This window comes from Melanerpes formicivorus, unplaced genomic scaffold, assembly GCF_026170545.1.
Source record: "Melanerpes formicivorus ecotype bairdi unplaced genomic scaffold, bMelFor1.0.p_v2 SCAF_11, whole genome shotgun sequence".
Taxonomy (NCBI): Eukaryota; Metazoa; Chordata; class Aves; order Piciformes; family Picidae; genus Melanerpes; species Melanerpes formicivorus.
In genome coordinates this window covers 17,301,798-17,321,504 of record NW_027142363.1, presented here as the reverse complement: position 1 = coordinate 17,321,504, position 19,707 = coordinate 17,301,798, and the positions used below count along the sequence as shown (strand labels likewise).

At 46.3% G+C, this 19,707-nt stretch overlaps 1 protein-coding gene across 1 annotated transcript; it reads left to right on the top strand.

The window, feature by feature from the left end:
- Positions 1–3,317: 3,317 nt before the first annotated feature.
- PDZK1 (PDZ domain containing 1) lies at positions 3,318–19,671 on the top strand. Its single transcript, XM_068144709.1, has 9 exons — positions 3,318–3,391; positions 8,657–8,868; positions 9,154–9,406; positions 10,365–10,501; positions 12,382–12,577; positions 13,796–13,992; positions 14,967–15,161; positions 15,947–16,246; positions 18,465–19,671. The coding sequence occupies exons 2-9, from the start codon at positions 8,659–8,661 to the stop codon at positions 18,537–18,539; spliced, it is 1,563 nt and encodes a 520-aa protein (XP_068000810.1). The 5' UTR covers positions 3,318–3,391; positions 8,657–8,658; the 3' UTR covers positions 18,540–19,671.
- Positions 19,672–19,707: the final 36 nt, after the last annotated feature.

Below are 19,707 nucleotides of genomic sequence, written 5' to 3'. Positions count from 1 at the left end.
CACTTCCAGTGATGGTGACTCCACCACCTCCCTGGGCAGCACATCCCAATGGCCAATCTCTCTCCAGGAAGAACTTCCTCCTAACATCCAGCCTAAATCTCCCCTGGCACAGCTTGAGACTGTGTCCTCTTGTTCTGGTGCTGGGTGATTGGGAGAAGAGACCAACTCCCACCTGGCTACAACTTCCCTTCAGGGAGTTGGAGACAGCAAGAAGTTCTCCCCTGAGCCTCCTCTTCTCCAGGCTAAGCAACCCCAGCTCCCTCAGCCTCTCCTCACAGGGCTGTGCTCCAGACCCCTCCCCAGCTTTGTTGCCCTTCTCTGGACACCTTCCAGCAGCTCAACATCTTTCCTAAACTGAGGGGCTCAGAACTGGACACTGGACTCAAGGTGTGGCTTAACCAGTGCAGAGTACAGGGGTAGAATGACTTCCCTGCTTCTGCTGGCCACACTGTTCCTGATACAGGCCAGGATGCCATTGGCCTTCTTGGCCACCTGGGCACACTGCTGCCTCATGTTCTGCCTCCTATCAACCACTACCCCCAGGTCCCTTTCTGCCTGGCTGCTCTCCAGCCACTCTGACCCCATCCTGGAGCACTGCCTGGGGTTGTTGTGGCCAATGTATAGAACCTGGCACTTGGATGTGTTAAATCTCATGCCCTTGGACGTGTTCAATCTCATGCCCTTGGACTCTGCCCATCTGTCCAGCCTGGCTAGGTCCTTCTGCAGAGCCCTTCCACCCTCTAACAGATCAACTCCTGCCCCCAGTGTGGAGTCATCTGCAAATTTACTGATGATGTACTCAATCCCCTCATCCCCTTGTCCAGATAATTCATCATGCCAGAAGCTTAAGTAGCCTGTTGACTACTAGACCTTTCTCCCTCAACTTTCTGTTCAAAGCAAACAGCCTCCACCTCCTTTCCATTTGTAAAACAACCCTACTGTCCCTTCTAGAAACACAGCCTGTTTCTGTGTTTCACTAACATTTATATTTGTGTAGCACCTTATTGCTGAAAAATCTTGCCCAGACCCAAAACAACCTCAAGTGACTATCAGAGTGGCACAACAAAACAAAACAAAACAAAACAAAACAAAAAACAGGGAGAATTTAGATAGATATAGATAGAGATATATAGATAGATAGATAGATATAGATATAGCTAGATAGAGATAGAGATAGAGATAGAGATAGAGATAGAGATAGAGATAGATAGATATGGATAGATATAGATTATATAGATGATATAGGTGTAGAGACAGATATAGATAGATATATCAAGAAGACTCATGGATTGATGTAAGGGTAGTTTGATAGGGAAAGGAAAGCTGTGCATGCAAGCAAAGAAAGTCAGGAGTCCATTCATAACTTTCCATCAGCAGGCAGATGTTTAGCTACTTCATGGGAAGCACCACCTCAATATGCACAACAGTTGTTTAGGAAGATGACCATCACCACAAACATCTGCCATTCTTCCTTCTTTCACTGAGCTGAGCACATCAAATGTATGAAATATCCCTTTGTCCAGTTTGGGTCAGCTGTCTCAGCTCTGTCTCATCCCAACCTCTTGCTCATTCACAGCCTACATGGTTGGGAGGGGCATGAGAGAAAGGAAGTTTTGAGAGAAAGCAAACACTGCTCAACAGCAGCCAAAAAGTGTCGTGTGTTATCAACACTGTCCTAGCCACAGCACAGCACCAGGAAGGCTGCCATGAAGAAAGTTAACTCCATTCCAGCCACATCCAATACAGTCTCAACCCCTTATTCCATACCATTCACATCATGCTTCGACCACACATCATCTGATACATGTCCCATTCATACACTGTTTAATTTCTCTTTCCTCTTCATTCTACTTATTTCTTGCTCCTGCAATTCCTTCTTACCAACCCTTGCAACTTATATTACCTGCTTCAACTATCTTTATGCTCAATAATCAGGTTTATATATCCTCATAAACCACTATACTTAGTCCTTTGACATATTTGCAGGTATTATCCCTGCCATTCCATGCTCCCCATCCCCAAAATGTCCATAAGAACAGTTGATGACCTTGGCCCTATCTGTCAAGATCACTCAGGATAGGTGAAACAACACATTGGATTATTGAATGCCAAGACTGGGCTGGGCCAGCACTGCAGTCCCATGGTTCCTTGTGAGGCTCATTCTCTGCTGGTTCAGGTGATTCTGCTGTATTAATTCCTATATCAAACAAGTCAAATAATGGATCCTTTTCCCCCAGGGATAGATCTCCATGAGGTACACACTACATCCTTCTGCACTACTCACCACGTGCGCTTGGGCTCTTGAGCACAGACAATGCCACAAATGGGCTTTCCTTTTCCCAAGGGAGAACAACCCACACTGCCTTTCCAAGTCACTTACCTATATGTACTATGGCAACCTAACTTCCTACCAGAGTCTGTAGGGGCTGTGTTTGGGCAGAACCAGTCAATCATCTGTTAATCAGCCAAGTGGCTTCTGCTAAATTAATGTCCCACTGCTTCTATTCCCCAGCACCCTGTGTTCTCAGCACAGTCTCTAAGTCCATCGCATTGGTCAATCTTTCCAGAGCTTTGTGGGCTGATGCACCAAGTCAATGCTATGCTTCTTAGCCCAGGAGTTTATGAAGTTATTTTAGAAAAGAATTGCACTGACTTGTTTCTATCTGGGGCACCATGACACAGAATTTGGCTTTCAAGGCTTAGGATGGCATGTCAAGCATGGTTTACAAGGTACGGGTTGTAGGTTAAGGATTAATTGTAAAACCATAGAGACAAAAGTCCCCCAGGGGAGGTCCTCAATCACCAGCCCAGTTTTTCATTGTATCTCTCTCAGTTACTGTCCTTATCTTAAATTTTCAAGCTTTTCCATCCCATTTTCTCCCACTGTCCTGTGGAGGAGGGGAGTGAAAGTGGCTTATTGGGCATCTGGCTGCTGGCCAAGGCTAACCCAGTACAATCCATTTTTTGGTATCCAACACACGGTGCACAGATTGGAACCCGTAAGCTCCTGATCTGCAGACAAATGCTTCTGGCCCAGATCAATCAACCACAGTCCAACCCCACCTTTAAGACACTTCTTACAGCTGGGGAAGGCTCTTGTCCAGAGCAAAGATCAGGGTTGCCTCGAATGACCTCCTTGACTAAGTTTTTCAGCATAATTATCAGTAGAATAAAATTCAAAGCTGCTGAGATATGCATGTGATTAGTGCTTCTGCAGACAAGGACAAGGCAGCCTATCAAGATGTTGAAAATATTCAGTGAAACTTGGTTAAATAAATCATCTTTTAAATCAACCTTTGCCCAATCAAAGTCCAGCCTTACTTATAGGTACAGCCACAGGAGGGACAGGAAAAGAGAATTCCAGTGAAGGTTGCTCCACACAGATACCCAGGTAAGAAATTCCTTTTTAACTAAACCTTCTTCCTTTAGAAAACTTCTTTTTACAATCCAAATAATTTTGCTTGCAAAGCTTTCATGGATTGAAAGGAGTAGTATGCAATGCAGTGTAGTCTTTACTCCAATCTTTCCCATAAAAGCCTACTGTTACTTCAGCTTTGTGTACCTCTAGTTTTGCTTGTTAACTTCAGGAGTTAGCAGAGATTCCCAGTGTTTGCCAAGAAAAACTGCTTTGAGCTGTAGTTGCAATCAGTGTGTGATGTGTTCCAAACAGTATCCAAATAACAGGACTGTCCATCCCTCTATGGAGGTAGCCCCAAGGCAACTACAGATTCAAAAAGGCACAAGGCACCTGACCAAGGCAAACAACTGAATCATGATCTGCAGGCTTCCTATCCCTGCAAGCTAAAATTCCACCCTCTTCTTCAGCTTCAGTGACATCTGTGTCAACCCCCCCACCACACACATCTATACTGTTCTATATGCTGCCCTCCTAACCTTGAGAATGCACTTTCAGCTTCAGCAACAAATAATCTGTAGCGCAGGTAGCCACAGAGGTGGTTCTGCAGTAGGCTGCTCTCATGGAAGAATCTGACTGCCAGATGCTTCTTGAGAAGAGAAAAAGACAAAAAAGCCACTTCCCATATATTTTAGTCATGCAGGTGAGAAAAGAGAAGAAAAACCATGGGTTGGAAAAGGAGTCTTTACATGCAATCAGATTAATTTTCTTCCTATTTAACAGGCTGTGAACAATGGCAACTTCTGCAACACATCTTTGGCCTTTTGACTTCTGTCAGTAGAGAGGCAGATTCCCCTTCCCCCTTTCCCCTCCCCAGTAAAATACAAATGAAGTTTGCTAATTACCTGGATTTCCCAAGTGGAATCTTGTTCGCCTATCATCATGGACCTTTGGCAGGAATTCCTAAGATAGTTATCTTTAGAGTTGTTCCCTGATCACAGCTATTGCTTATTTTCAGTACACAGTGTTCCTGCTGATGACAGGCTGGGGTCAGAGTGGCTGGAGAGCAGCCAGGCAGAAAGGGACCTGGGGGTACTGGTCGATGGTAGGTTGAACATAAGGCAGCAGTGTGCTCAGGAGGACAAGAGGGCCAATGACATCCTGGCCTCTATCAAGAACAGTGTGTCCAGCAGGAACAGGGAAGTCATTCTGCCCCTGTACACTGCACTGGTTAGGCCACACCTTGAGTCCTGTGTCCAGTTCTGGGCCCCTCAGTTTAGGAAAGATGTTGAGCTGCTGGAAGGTGTCCAGAGAAGGGCAACAAAGCTGGGGAGGAGTCTGGAGCACAGCCCTGTGAGGAGAGGCTGAGGGAGCTGGGGTTGCTTAGCCTGGAGAAGAGGAGGCTCAGGGGAGACCTTCTTGCTGTCTCCAGCTCCCTGAAGGGAGGTTGTAGTCAGGTGGGAGTTGGTCTCTTCTGCCAGGCAGCCAGCACCAGAACAAGAGGACACAGTCTCAGGCTGCACCAGGGGAGGTTTAGGCTGGAGGTTAGGAAGAAGTTCTTCACTGAGAGAGTGATTGCCTATTGGAATGTGCTGCCCAGGGAGGTGTTTAGGAGGAGACTTGATAGCGTGCTTGGTGCCATGGGTTATTTGATTAGGTGGTGTTGGATGATAGGTTGGACGCAATGATCTCGAAGGTCTCTTCCAACCTGGTCTGGTCTATTCTATTCTATTCTATTCTATTCTATTCTATTCTATTCTATTCTATTCTATTCTACAAAACAGGGCCAACTTAGATTGAGTTGCTCAGCATCCTGTCGAGGCAAGTATCTCCAAGGACAGAGATTCCATAGCCTCTGTAGGCACCTGTTGTAGTAACTGGCAGCTCCCAAGGTGAAAAGCTGTCCGTATGGCTGTCTAAATGTTCTCTTGATGCAGGCTGCATCAGTTGCCTCTCATCCTATCACTGTTAACTTCCAAGAAGAGTCTGGCTCTTTGTTCTCTACACAATACAGCTAGGCAGCTGAAGACATCAGTAAGATCTTGGCTTGACTTTCTCTTCCTAAGACTAAGCAAACACAGCCTCCTTAACTCTCATGTGCTGCAATACCTAAATCACCTCAATGGGCTGGCCCAAACATGTCAATTACTTGAGAAGCTCAACATTTAAGACAGTACTCACATGCGGTCTCAAAACTGCCTGAGAGCAGAAAGCAATCTCTTCCACTGACCTGCTGGCTGCATACCACTCAGTACAGAGCTGACCTTCACCACAAAGGTACACACCACTGACTCATGTTCAACCTGGATGCTTGAGTCCCATAGCCAGCCCGCAGTCTGCTTGTATTGTTGTGCCTGGTGTAGAGATAGATTTCACCACCACCACCACTTTTCTTTGTTGACCTTCATGAGGTACATGTCAGCTAATTTCTGATGCCTGCTGAGGTTCCTCTAAATAGAAATCCTAATCCCCAGCCTACTGACTGCTCCCCCTCAACTTGGTATTGTCTATCAGATTGTTGAGGATGTATTTGTCTTACTGCCCATATCATAAATAAAGATGTTAAACAAGATCAGCCCCAGGACCAACTCTAAAGGATGCCACTAACAACCAGCCAACAGCTGGATTCTATACCACTGAAGCTGCATCATCTAGCAGCCTGCTTTTCCAGTACATACCTCACCAAATTGGTTCTACTGACTGCATTAGAGACTGTATCCAAGTCATTGCAAAAGTTAGGGTGACCTCATACACTGCTTTCCACCTGTCAGAGCCAGCCCACTCATTAGGTATCACAAAAATCAAAACATGCATATTGTCTGATACCAAACACCTTCCTGTCCTTGGCACATGTGCCTTGACACAGATTTTAAGAGGATTTTCTCCCAAAAGCTCCAGTTGTCACAAACTCTTTGAGAAATAATTTGAATCAAGCTACTGCAGTTATTTTAGCAGCCTGTCATTTCTAAATCAAATCTCATTTCATGGAATCACAGAATTGTGTGGGTTGGAAGGGACCTTAAGACTTGACAGGGTGCTTGGTTGCATGGTTTAGTTGGTTGGGTGGTGTTGGATGTTAGGTTGGACGCGATGATCTTGAAGGTCTCTTCCAACATGGTCTATCCCATCCTATCCTATCCTATCCTATCCTATCCTATCCTATCCTATCCTATCCTATCCTATCCTATCCTATCCTATCCTATCCTATCCTATCCTATCCTATCCTGTTCCAACCCCTCTGCCATGGGCAGAGACACCTCACACTAGATCAGGTTGCCCAGAGCCACATCCAGCCTGGCCTTAAAATCCTCCAGGGATGAGGCTTCCACCACCTTCCTGGGAAACCTGTTCCAATGTCTTACCACCCTCATGGGGAAGAACTTCTTCCTGGTGTCTAATCTTTCCTTTCTCACAGAATATCATATTTTTATACTCATCACAGCTCATGTCTTTAAGTCATTTGAGACTTAGTCTTAGCCAGCCAGCAAATTCAGGCTTTATGGTCACTTCAGGATTCCTGTGAAAACTGCAAGGTGAGCACAGTGCCTCAACTCTGTTTTGTTCCACAGGGACCAGGCTGTATTAAATCACCTCTCCTGCAAGTGATTACCTGATGGCACATGTACATTGTCAGTGGGCATATGCCTGAGTATTCCACACTTCTGTTGGACCTTGTAATGCCTGCATTCATATCTTACCCAAGCCTCACATATAATAAATACCTCTGTTAACTCCTCTTGATAACAGAATCAAAGGGTATTTAGTCAGGATTCTAAGGCAGAGGAAATGAGCGACAATCCCAAGAACTTTGACTATACTAGTAACTTCAGAGGACATAGAAATAAAGCAAGTGCATCACTGTGCAGGAAAACTAAGATGCAGTGTTGCTGAACCCAACTGGTAAGGCAAAAAAAAAAGAGCTTTGCAAGAGGATATCCTGGATCAGAATCAGAACATAACCAATTCTGCTCGGTTATTTCATTTTTCAGCCCAGTCTCTTCTAAGTAACTGTGCTTTCTGAAGTCAACAGCATGTTTTTGCAGACTGCTTCTAGAAGTGATAAAGCCTAATGTTTAGAGTTACTAGCAGGGACTGGCATGCAGAAAGGCTTTTGCTTATACTCGCTCCTATAGAAACCAAGGCCACTGCTAAAACTTGCGTACAACGTTGGGGGTGCAGTAAGATGTTGCACCCGTGGGGAGAAGTGGACAGAGCAAATTGACCAACAAAGGTATTCCATACCATGCTGAATACATCATATTCAGTATACAGCTGAGGAATCAAAAGGATGAAGCTCTCTGATCATAATCTGTGCATTCCAGAATCCAGCTCCTGAATCTGGTTCCCATTTGCTTGCTAAACCTAGTCCTGGATTTCCCCAGCCCTATCTCTTGAGTCCTGTGTCCAGTTCTGGGCCCCTCCATTTAGGAAAGATGTTGAGTTGCTGGAAGGTGTCCAGAGAAGGGCAACAAAGCTGGGGAGGGGTTTGGAGCACAAGCCGTATGAAGAGAGGCTGAGGGAACTGGGGTTGCTTAGCCTGGAGGAGGCTCAGGGGAGACCTTTTTGCTGTCTACAGCTACCTAATGGGAGGTTGTAGCCAGGTGGGGGCTCATCTCTTCTCCCAGGCAACCAGCACCAGAACAAGAGGACACAGTCTCAAGTTGCACCAGGGGAGGTTGAGGCTGGATGTTAGGAAGAAGTTCTTCATAGGAAGGGTTATTGGCCATTGGAATGTGCTGCCCAGGGAGGTGATGGAGTCACCATCACTGGAGGTGTTTAAGTGAAGACTGGATGAGGCCCTTGGTGCCATGGTTTAGTTGATTAGATGGTGTTGGGTGATAGGTTGGACTTGATGATCTCGAAGATTTCCAACCTGGTTAATTCTATTCTATTCTATTCTAGTCTAGTCTAGTCTAGTCTAGTCCGTTCCGTTCTACCCTACCCTACCCTACCTTACCCTACCCTACCCTACCCTACCCTACCTTACCCTATCCTACCTTACCCTATCCTATCCTATCCTATCCCGTCCCATCCCATCCCATCCCATCCCATCCCATCCCATCCCATCCCATCCCATCCCATCCTATCCTATCGAGATAGGGAGACAAGAAAAGCAGGGAGGGAGAGGGAGAAGGGATTGGTTTCTTTTGCCTAGCCATGCTAATTTGCTTCAACTCTGCATAGTTGACTTTCTTGGGAAATATAACCCCAGAGGATTCTGAACCAAACTGTCATGTGTATTTAAAGGTAACATATCTAGGTAAGCTTGCTGACATGTATCTTTTCCATCCTCTCTGGTAGAGATGTCTTCTGTTCTCCAGCCCCGAGAATGTACAGTGACCAAAAAGCCCCAAAAGAGCTATGGATTCTACCTGCGTGTTGAGGAAGACACTTCAGGGCATCTCATCCGGAATGTGGAGAAGAAGAGTCCAGCTGAAAAGGCTGGCTTGAAGAATGGAGACAGAATCCTCAGGGTTAATGGTGTCTTTGTACACAAGAAGGAACATGCACAGGTACATCTCTGTTTTGTCTGGTATCCACACTATTCCCCAGTCACCGAGACCCACTGTGAGTGTGAGAAGCCTTCTCTTCCAGGTTTTATGGCATCCTCAGCTAGGAAATCCTCCAAGTATCTCCCTGTATCATTCATTACCCACCATGTGCATGAACTGTCTTTGAGAAGTCTCTATAGTGCACAAGCAGAGGGATAAGGCAACAAAACAGCTCCTGGGTTGACTGCTCCTTTTAGGTCAATCGCTCTAGCACCTGCTTGGCATTTCACTTTTTGTCCACTACAGGTGGTGGAGTTGGTCAAAAACAGTGGGAATTCTATTGTACTCCTTGTTCTGGATGATGCATCCTATCAAAAGGCAGAGAAGGAAGGAGTGAACTTGGAAGAACTGGGTCAAAAGGTATCAAAAAGACAGCAGCAGGACCCGCAGGCCCCACCACCCATGGCCAATGGAGCAATCACTGCAGTTCCACAACCCCGGCTCTGCTGCCTAGTGAAGGAGGAGAAAGGCTATGGCTTCTCCCTGAAAACCACAGAAGGTGAGAGCCTGGGGAGAAGAGATGGTATATATGACAGCAAGGACAGAGTTAACAGGTGGAGGCCAGTGGGGACACACAAGCTGTTCTTGCTAATATAAAGTGAGAAACAGCAAGATGAGTTGAGACCTATCTCAAGTCAATTCTCTACAGCATATGCAATGAACAGTTTTCTGGGGATCACGTTTCCTACAGAGTGGAAAAAAGATGTGGAAAGAAAAGGGGGAGGAGGGGACTGATAGAATAAGCTATTTTCTGCTTGTTATTTAAGCCCAGTTAAATAACTGCAGAAAACTGCAGTTTTTCCCACAGCAAAACCAAACTTGCAGTCAAATACCAAACATGCACTCAAGATGCTACATTGTCCTGTTCCATTCCCCAAAATCATCCCAGGAATCAGCACACCAGGTTCTAGACAGCTGTAAGAAACACTTCCTGTGCTTTGCATGTTATTTCATTTAGAAAGCGGAGGACGCTGAAGCCCTTCTACATAGGCCTTCCTTCCAAGGTCAGTCAACAGGGAAGTCTTCTGGGAAGCACCACCTCTAAAGAGGGCATTTTAGAATGCAATATAACTACAAGGCCAAACATAGAAGTCTTCCAAACACAGGAGATCATTGATTTGTATACAACAATAAAAGCAGCTCCTCACTTAAACTGGAGGGAGGGGATGGGGTGGGAATCAAATCCCTTCCAGCTGTTTTAATCGACCCCTCTGACACTTTTGGTAGAGAAACAAAAGGCTGTTTCACGTGCAGATAGCAAACAAATGCCTCCTTCCCCCACAGGGCAGACAAAGAGCTAGAGGTGTATCTGTGTGGAAGGCTTGTGGTACCACTGTAGACTGCATGTAAGCAGAGACTGGAAGTCTCTGTGGACACCAGTGCTAAGTTTCCTTAACTCCTGTATTCAGGAATATTTCTGTAACCTATCCTGTGTAATGAGTTTCCATTTATTTTAGGACAGAAGGGGTTGTTCATAGTAGAGCTTTCACCAGAAGGAGCAGCTGCAAAGGCTGGTGTCCAAAACAACGATCGCCTGATTGAAATCAATGGAAGCAACGTGGAAAATGACACACATGAGGAAGTGGTGGAAAAGGTACTCGTTTGTGTACTTACTCCTCTTCTGTCCTGGCCCACTTTCACAGCAATCTATCTGGGCTACTGAGAAGGCAGGCCTGATTGATTTGAATGCTTCACAGTAAATCTTGGAAGCTACTGCTTTGTGTATCATCAACACGGCAGAGCACCCCTCTGCCCTGGCTCCCTTCTCAAGCAGCCTCTTGAAGTGACTCTGAATGAATGCTGCCATCGAGGCAGGCCACAGAATTCTAAATAACACAAGTATCGTGCTGCCAGAAATGCTATTAAATGAATCATGATCTGTTCCTAGAAGTCCTGGCAATGGTAAGAGGCTGGTTTTCAGGGCAGGAAGAGGGGAAACTCTCTGATGATACAGTTAGCATCAAACAGGGGAAAATTCATTATTTGAGACAGTAGCTCCTTTTTCCCATTAAAAAGTCCAAACCCAATGAAAATTACAGGACAAGTAATTTCACTACCTGGCCTTGGCTGCAAGAACATTGCTAGTGACGCTTCCAGATTTCCACTATTGGCAGTGCTACAGTGCAGCTGGAGCAGAAGAGATTTCAGAGAGCCACAAGACAAGCAGTACATGTCCTGGCATTCCAGCACCACGATGAAACCATGCAAGACCTGCATTTGGCTGAGCTGCTGTAACATCAGCAGTGGAATAATACTGGTTGAGTAAAAATGGTACCCATTAGAAGACTAGGAAGGAGTAAGGGAAGGATGGACTTGGAGATGCTGAACAGAGAAACACAACACTCCAAAACCTCAGAGTCAGTTGGAAGAGGACCAAAGAGTGACAGAAATGTTACTAGCCACTGTAATCTAAAATACTGGTAGAGATGGCATGGTGTGTAGGCTTCCACAACTAGATAAACCAAGACTAGATCTACCAAGGCTCACTGGATTCTACTGGCACTGTGTGCCACCCTCATGGCACACTACAGCAAAGCACCTAGGTGTCAGGAACACAGCATAAAAATACAGAACATTTCTTCATGTATACACTGGAACTTACACGCCCAAGATTCTGTCATCATCCAAATTTCTCACTGGAAGAAAAAAACCCAAACCAACAACTTACAGCAGCACAGTTTATACTTTATGAGTCATTCATCAATCACACCCACACACCACTACTGAATCACAGAATTGAATGAGTTGGAAAAAGATCTTTCAGGTTGTCGAGTATCACTATGCATCAGCACACCAGTGTAACAGGTTACCAAGGTATCTACAATTCCTACATAGAATCATAGAATCAATAAGGTTGGAAAAGACCTCAGAAATCACCAAGTCCCACCTAACACCTCATGACTAACTAAACCATGGCTTCAAATGCCATGTCCAATCCCCTCTTAAACACCTCCAGGGATGGTGACTCCACCACCTCCCTGGGCAGCACATTCCAATGCCAAATTACTCTTTCTGGGAAGAACTTTCTCCTCACCGCCAGCCTAAACCTCCCCTGGCACAGCTTGAGATGGTGTCCTCTTGTTCTGGTGCTGGTTGCCTGGGAGAAGAGACCAACCCCCAACTGGCTACAACCTCCCTTCAGGTAGTTGTAGAGAGCAAGAAGGTCTCCCCTGAGCCTCCTCTTCTCCAGGCTAAACAACCCCAGCTCCCCCAGCCTCTCCTCACAGGGCTGTGCTCAAGACCTCTCCCCAGCCTTGTTGTCCTTCTCTGGACACATTCAAGAGGCTAAATATCCTTCTTAAACTGAGTAGCCCAGAACTGGACACAGTTATCAAGTATCACTATGTACACCAGTGTAACAGGTTACCAAGGTATCTACAGTTCCTACATGTTGTTGAAGGGGTGGCATCCGAGACTGTATGTGCTGTCGCTGTAAATGTGCCATCATCTGAGGCTGCCTATGTGCTGTCACAGGTGAAGAAGTCTGAAAATCGGGTTATGTTTCTCCTCTCGAATGAAGAAACAGACCGCTACTACCAGAGCCAGAAGATGGCACTGCACAAAGAGAGCGCCAGCCTGAAACTGCTCCCCCTCAAACCGCGACTGATTGACATCCAGAAAGGAAAGGATGGTTATGGCTTTTATCTGCAGATGGACAACACCACTGGCGGTAAGCACCCAGCTAACGCAGGCCGTGGCGTTCGTAGGATAGGATAGGATAGGATAGGGTAGGATAGGATAGGATAGGATAGGATAGGATAGGATAGGATAGGATAGGATAGGATAGGATAGGATAGGATAGGATAGGATAGGATAGGATAGGATAGGAATGGAATGGAATGGAATGGAATGGAATGGAATGGAATGGAATGGAATGGAATGGAATGGAATGGAATGGAATGGAATGGAATAGACCAGGTTGGAAAGAACCTTTGAGATCAAGTACAACCTATCACCCAACACTATCTAATCAACTAAACCATGGCACCAGGTGCCTCATCCAGGCTCTTCCTAAACATCTCCAGGGATGATGACTCCACCACCTCCCTGGGCAGCACATTCCAATGGCCAATCTCTCTTTCTAGGAAGAAATTCTTCCTAGCATCCAACCTAAACCTCCCCTGGTGCAGCTTGAGACTGTGACCTCTTACTCTGTCACAGGCTGCCTGGGAGAAGAGACCAACCCCCACCTGGCTACAACCTCCCTTCAGGGAGTTGGAGATGGCAAGAAGGTCTCCCCTGAGCCTCCTCTTCTCCAGGCTAAGCAACCCCAGCTCCCTCAGCTTCTCCTCACAGGGCTGTGCTCCAGACCCCTCCCCAGCTTCGTTGCCCTTCTCTGGACACCTTCCAGCAGCTCAACATCTTTCCTATACTGAAGAGCCCAGAACTGGACACAGGACTCAAGGTGTGGCCTAACCAGTTTAGTGTACAGGGGCAGAATGACCTCCCTGCTCCTGCTGGCCACACTATTCCTGATGCAGGCCAGGATGCCATTGGCCTTCTTGGCCAGTATCCCCAGGTCCCTTTCTGCCTGGCTGCTCTCCAGCCACTCTGACCATGCAGCCTGTAGCACTGCATGGGGCTGTTGTGGCCAATGTGTAGAACCTGGCACTTAGATGTGCTCAATCTCATGCCCTTGGACTCTGCCCATCTGTCCAGCCTGGCAAGGTCCCTCTCTTTCTTCCCAAGCAGGGTTGGCAGATCTCAATCTCTCCAGCTTCTTATTGGTCATCTAGAAGTTGTCTACAGATGAGTTACAAGCAGGGCTACGTCAAGGAAATGGTCTCGACCTGAAGTGCAGTTCTGACACGTAGCCTTTGCTATGCATGACTTTGAACTTACAAAGCATGTGCCTTCACATCATTTTTTTCCCCCCTTCTTATCTTAGATCACATAATAAAGGATGTTGATTCTGGGAGCCCAGCAGCCCAGGCGGGTCTCAAGGACAATGATATCTTAGTAGCTGTCAACGGTGAGCAAGTAGACAGTCTGAGTCATGAAAGTGTAGTGGGGAAAATCCAGCAGTCTGAGGCAAAAGTCACACTGCTGGTGGTGGATCATGAGACTGACGCCATGTATAAACTGGTAAGAAAATTCAAACTACTGCTCTGCTGCTAAGATTTGATAACTTACCATGGAGCCATACGCAGTGATGTCAGAAACAGCCAGTCAGCTGACAGACGCTTCTTCAATCTGCAGGAAATGGCTAAGATGCAGCCACACAGCAACTCTCACACAGAATCACCAAGGTTGGAAGAGACCTCAAAGATCATCAAGTCCAACCTGTCACCACAAACCTCTTGACTAAACCATGGCACCAAGTGCCACATCCAGTCCCCTCTTGAACACCTCCAGGGATGGTGACTCCATCATCTTCCTGGGCAGCACATTCCAAAGGCTAACAACTCTTTCAGTGAAGAACTTTCTCCTCACCTCCAGCCTAAACTTCCCCTGGCACAGCTTGAGACTGTGTCCTCTTGTTCTGGTGCTGGCTGCCTGGGAGAAAATACCAACTCCCTCCTGGCTACAACCTCCCTTCAGGGAGTTGTAGAGAGCAAGAAGGTCTCCCCTGAGCCTCCTCTTCCCCAGGCTAAGCAACCCCAGCTCCCTCAGCCTCTTCTCACAGGGCTGTGCTCCAAACCCCTCCCCAGCTTTGTTGCCCTTCTCTGGACATGTTCAAGTGTCTCAATGTCCTTCTTAAACTGAGGAGCCCAGAACTGGACACAGGACTCAAGGTGTGGCCTAACTGGTGCTGAGTACAGGGGCACAATGACTTCCCTGCCCCTGCTGGCCACACTATCCTTGATGCAGGCCAGGATGCCATTGGCCTTCTTGGCCACCAGGGCACACTGCAGGCTCATGTTCAGCTGGCTGTCAACCAGTACCCCCAGGTCTCTCTCTGCCTAGCTCCTCTCCAGCCACTCTGACCCCAGCCTGGAGAGCTGCATGGGGTTGTTGTGGCCAATGTGTAGAACCTGGCACTCAGATTGAGCATGAAAGCCCAATACAGATTTCACAAATGAACATTCACCTTAACCAAGTTTTCTGTCACTTTTCAGGCTCAAGTTTCCCCTTTCTTATACTACTACAAAACACAACCTCCAACTCCAGCTAAAACAGAGGAAAGAGTGGAGTTGCACAGTGAGCAGAAAGTGAACCACAAGCCAAGAATCTGCAAGATGGTGAAAGGGCCCAATGGATTTGGCTTCAATTTAAATATGATCAAGAACAAGCCTGGACTGTTCATCAGTGAGGTACTAATGTAGACTGATGAACCAGAAAATGCTCAAGTAGCCTATTGGATTGCCTCCTCCCTTCCATACTGCAATTGCATGCCAGAAAGGCCACAACAGGAAAGTCTCTTTTTCAGTGTTCTCAGATAAGAGCTGTAATTGTTGAAGTCAGATTGACATTGTAGGACCAAGATAAAATAAACATCAAAGAACATTCCTCATTCTGTTAAGACAGCTAAAGGGAAGAGGAATCCAGCTTTTGCATCATTTTTACTGTTATCTATGAGGCTAGCATGCTAAAATTCATATTTTAAATCAAAATTTTTGACTGTAGAATATCCTAAATGTGAGAAATGCCTTTGCCTCACTCTCCCACCCCCACCTCTCCCACCCCCCTCTCTTAATTCCACAGCTGGCAAAAGCCAAACCTCTGCTGTCTCATTATGTCTACAGCTTTAGCTTTCTTATGAGGAACCCATCACTACGGAATCTGTGAAATGTACTGAAGTTAACTTGAAAGTTACTGGATAGGAGCCTGCAAACAACATTTTTTTCCCCCCACCAAGCTACATTCCCGTAATGAAAGTCAAAATGCATCTTAAGCCCCAAAATGATGGGTTCCACATTTATTGCCTGGGCCTACTGCCTCTGCCAACTCATTTCTGCCCCACAGATCTCCCCCTCCCCATGATTATCTCGTTGTCTTGTAAGGAAAGCAGTAACACAACAGTCTAGATAAACCATTAGCTGTTAATGCATCTTTCCAAGTTTTCTACCAGTGTCACAGTTTGAACTTGCCTTTGCAGGTACAAATCCATGGGCCAGCTGACACAGCAGGTGTAGAAAACAACGACTTTTTGGTGGAAGTGAACGGGGTGAATGTGATCAATGAATCCTATGACAAAGTGGTGGCAATGATCCAAGGTACTGGTGACAGACTGACACTACTGGTGTGCAGCAAAGATGCTTACACGTACTTCCAAAGCCAGAACATTCCCATCACAGCCTCTATGGCAGATCCAGTCCATGACAACCCTGAATCTCCTGCTCATACAGAAAACCATCTGCCAGACACAGAGAGAAAGTCACCTGAACCCAGGAAAAGGGTGAGTAATACTGCATTGAGTAGATGATGAGGGATCATCTAGGGGACAGGAAAAGAAAGTTTCTCTTGTACTCTTGAGCTAGGATTTTTAACCTGACCCTGGACTTTTGCAAGTCAGTCTAAAAGGGAAGCTGTGGTCTGATTATCATAATCCCTTCTTCCTTTCCCCACATAGAATATGTGTGAGTATCTTTACAACAAAATTACACCACAAAGATCTTATGCAACAAGATCATGCAAGCACAGTAATCCTCAGTGAAGATGGGGAAAAGGCAATACAACCCTGAAAGTGCAAGGGGTTAACAAAAAAAGTGCTTAAATACACCAAAAAGCATAAACCACTTTGGGGAAATATGGAGACATAGTTAAAAAACCAGATTATTCTGTAGAGGAAGAGCAACTCACAGGTTACTATTACACTTTCCAGGAAATGTGCTGATTTGAAATTGTTTTACTTCCTGCCATTAGAAAGAATCTGAAGCATGAGAGAAGTCAGAACAGCAGGAACGTATTGCTTCTGGAAACAGCACTTTTGAGCCCTCTGTGTGGTCAGCGTTGAGCATTGAAATGCTTCTCTTCCGATCATGTAAAAAGGAGAGACAATGAAGACCAATGCTGTCTCTCTCCTATTCATTAGCCTTGTCTGCAAATCACAGAATGCATCTGGTTGGAAGAGATCTCAAAGATGATCCAGTCCAACCTTTGACCCAGCACTGAAGGGTCAACACTGAATCATGTCCCTGTGTGCCACATCCGCACATTGCTTCAACATCTCCAGGGACGGTGACTCCACCACTGCCCTAGGCAGCACATTCCAATGTTTGAGAAACCTTTCAGAGAAGAAACATTTCCTAACATCCAGCCCAAACCTCCCTAGGGTCAGTTTGTAACTATTTCTTCTAGTCCTGTTCCCTCAGCCTCCTCTTCTCCAGACTGAACAACCCCAGTGCTCTCAGACATTCCTCATAGGTCATATGCTCCAGGCCCTTCAGGAGCCTCATTGCCCTTCTTTGGACACACTTCAGCACCTCAATGTCCTTTCTATAGTGAGGGGCCCAGGACTGAACACAATACTCCAGGTGTGGCCTCACCAGAGCTGAGTACAGGGGGCGATCACTTCTCTGTTGCTGCTGGCCACTGTATTTCTAATACAAGCCAGGATGTCATTGGCCTTTTTGGCCACCTGGGCACACTGCTGACTCACATTCAGTCAACTATCAACCAATACCCCCTAGTTCCCTCTCTAAGTTGCAGCTTTCCAACCACACATCTCCAGGTTTGTAGCTTTCCACAGGGTTATTGTGACCCAAGTGCACTTGAAACTATTGCACTTCATATAATTAGACTTGGAACTGTCCAGAGAAGGGTAACAGAGCTGGAGAGGGGTCTGGAGCACAGCCCTGTGAGGAGAGGCTGAGGGAGCTGGGGTTGCTTAGCCTGGAGAAGAGGAGGCTCAGGGGAGACCTTCTTGCTCTCTACAACTACCAGAAGGGAAGTTGTAGCCAAGTGGGGGTTGGTCTCTTCTCCCAGGCAACCAGCATCAGAACAAGAGGACCCAGTCTCATAAGGGCTGTGCCAGGGGAGGTTTAGGCTGGATGTTAGGAAGAAACTCTTCCCAGCAAGAGAGACTGGCCATTGGAATGTGCTGCCCAGGGAGGTGGTGGAGTCACCATCACTGCAAGTGTTTCTTAGAGCCTGGATGAGGCACTTGGTGCCATGGTTTAGTTGATTAGATGGTGCTGGGTGATAGGTTGGACTTGATGATCTCGAAGGTCTTTTCCAAGCTGGTTAATTCTGTATTCTGTAACTTGTCCAGACTCTGCTGCAGACCTTCCCTACCCTATAGCAGCTCAACAGAGCCACACAGCTTGGTGTCACCTCCAGACTTAACTGAGGGTAAGCTGCAAGGGCCAGCTGCCAGTTTTTCCCAGTGTTTCTTAGTCACCGAGCTGCATTTTGCAGATCTGCAGTTAGCACCACTGGTATGCACATTCAGCAGATATGGGAATTAAGCAATAGGAAACCACCACAGAACAGATTTCCCTCTACATTTACTTAACTAAAAAGCACTTTGTCAATAAAAATAAATGACGTTTGCTGGCTGCCAGCCAAAGAAGTGCACGCTCAGTGCTGACGAACGTGGGAGTCCTGCGCAGCACCGCAGGCTAGCGTGTTTACCAACTAAAAATAATCAGGCTGTATTTGTTACTCTTCTGCAGGCAAGCTCATCCTCCTCTTCAAGATCAGCTGCCTCCACCAGAGCAGACAGTGACAGTGACGACACAAAGCTGTGAGGAGACAAACTATGCCAAGAACAAAAAAAGAAACCTTACAAATCCTCATTCTTCAATCGCTCTTTGCTACTGCACCTCCCAGAACTCGGCTATTACTACTAGTGTCACAGAATCACAAAATCACCGAGGTTGGAAGAGACCTCAAAGATCATCAAGTCCAACCTGTCACCACAGACCCCATGACTAAACCATGGCACCAAGTGCCACATCCAATCCCCTCTTGAACACCTCCAGGGACTCCACCATCTCCCTGGGCAGCACATTCCAATGGCGAATGACTCTCTCAGTGAAGAACTTTCTCCTCACCTCCAGCCTAAACTTCCCCTGGTGCAGCTTGAGACTGTGTCCTCTTGTTCTGGTGCTGGTTGCCTGGGAGAAGAGACCAACCCCCACCTGGCTACAACCACCCTTCAGGGAGTTGTAGATGCAATGAGGTCTCCCCTGAGCCTCCTCTTCATACATATAAAGGACTGCAACCTCTTGCTGAAATGTAGCTGCCTGAAAGAAACACTTCAGTGTAACTTGCATTCATTTAACACACTGCAATTGTGCTTCCTTGGCTTTCTGCCTTGTAAAGTGTGCAGTTAGTCACCTCTGTAAAGGCTTAAATAACTACATGTACATAATTAAGTATACTGCAGCAGCAGGCAGAAATGGTTTATAGATTTCTAAGCATCTTAGCCTTTTAAGGATAAGCTCTTAATAAAGAGCAACTGATTTCTCCCCACCTCCCAAGAGAGGCAGTACTCACTCTAAACCAAGTCCATCAGCTGAGTCTCTGTGGCACCTCCTCTATGCTATACTTAATTGTAGTACAATAGCTGTAAAATGGCATATGCCAACGTACTCTGTGCCTGATGCTCCTTACTTCTGCTAACCTTGCAGGAATTTCTTTCAAACATTAACTTCTTAATTTGTAACTCCAGACATTTAAGTACTATTATCTCTCCTCTGCATGCAGCTGTGGATCACTGAGTCATTCAGGTTTGTCTAACTCCCAAGTCAACACCATATTGTCGTGAATGTGACATAAATGGCTCTGTAACACTGCTGCTGTATACTTTGCCTCCTTGCTGCACACTGAAGATGACACAGAAATACATTAAACAATGTGTGACTATTTTCTCCCTCACAGGGTTTTACTATTCCCACCTATGATTTATGTTCT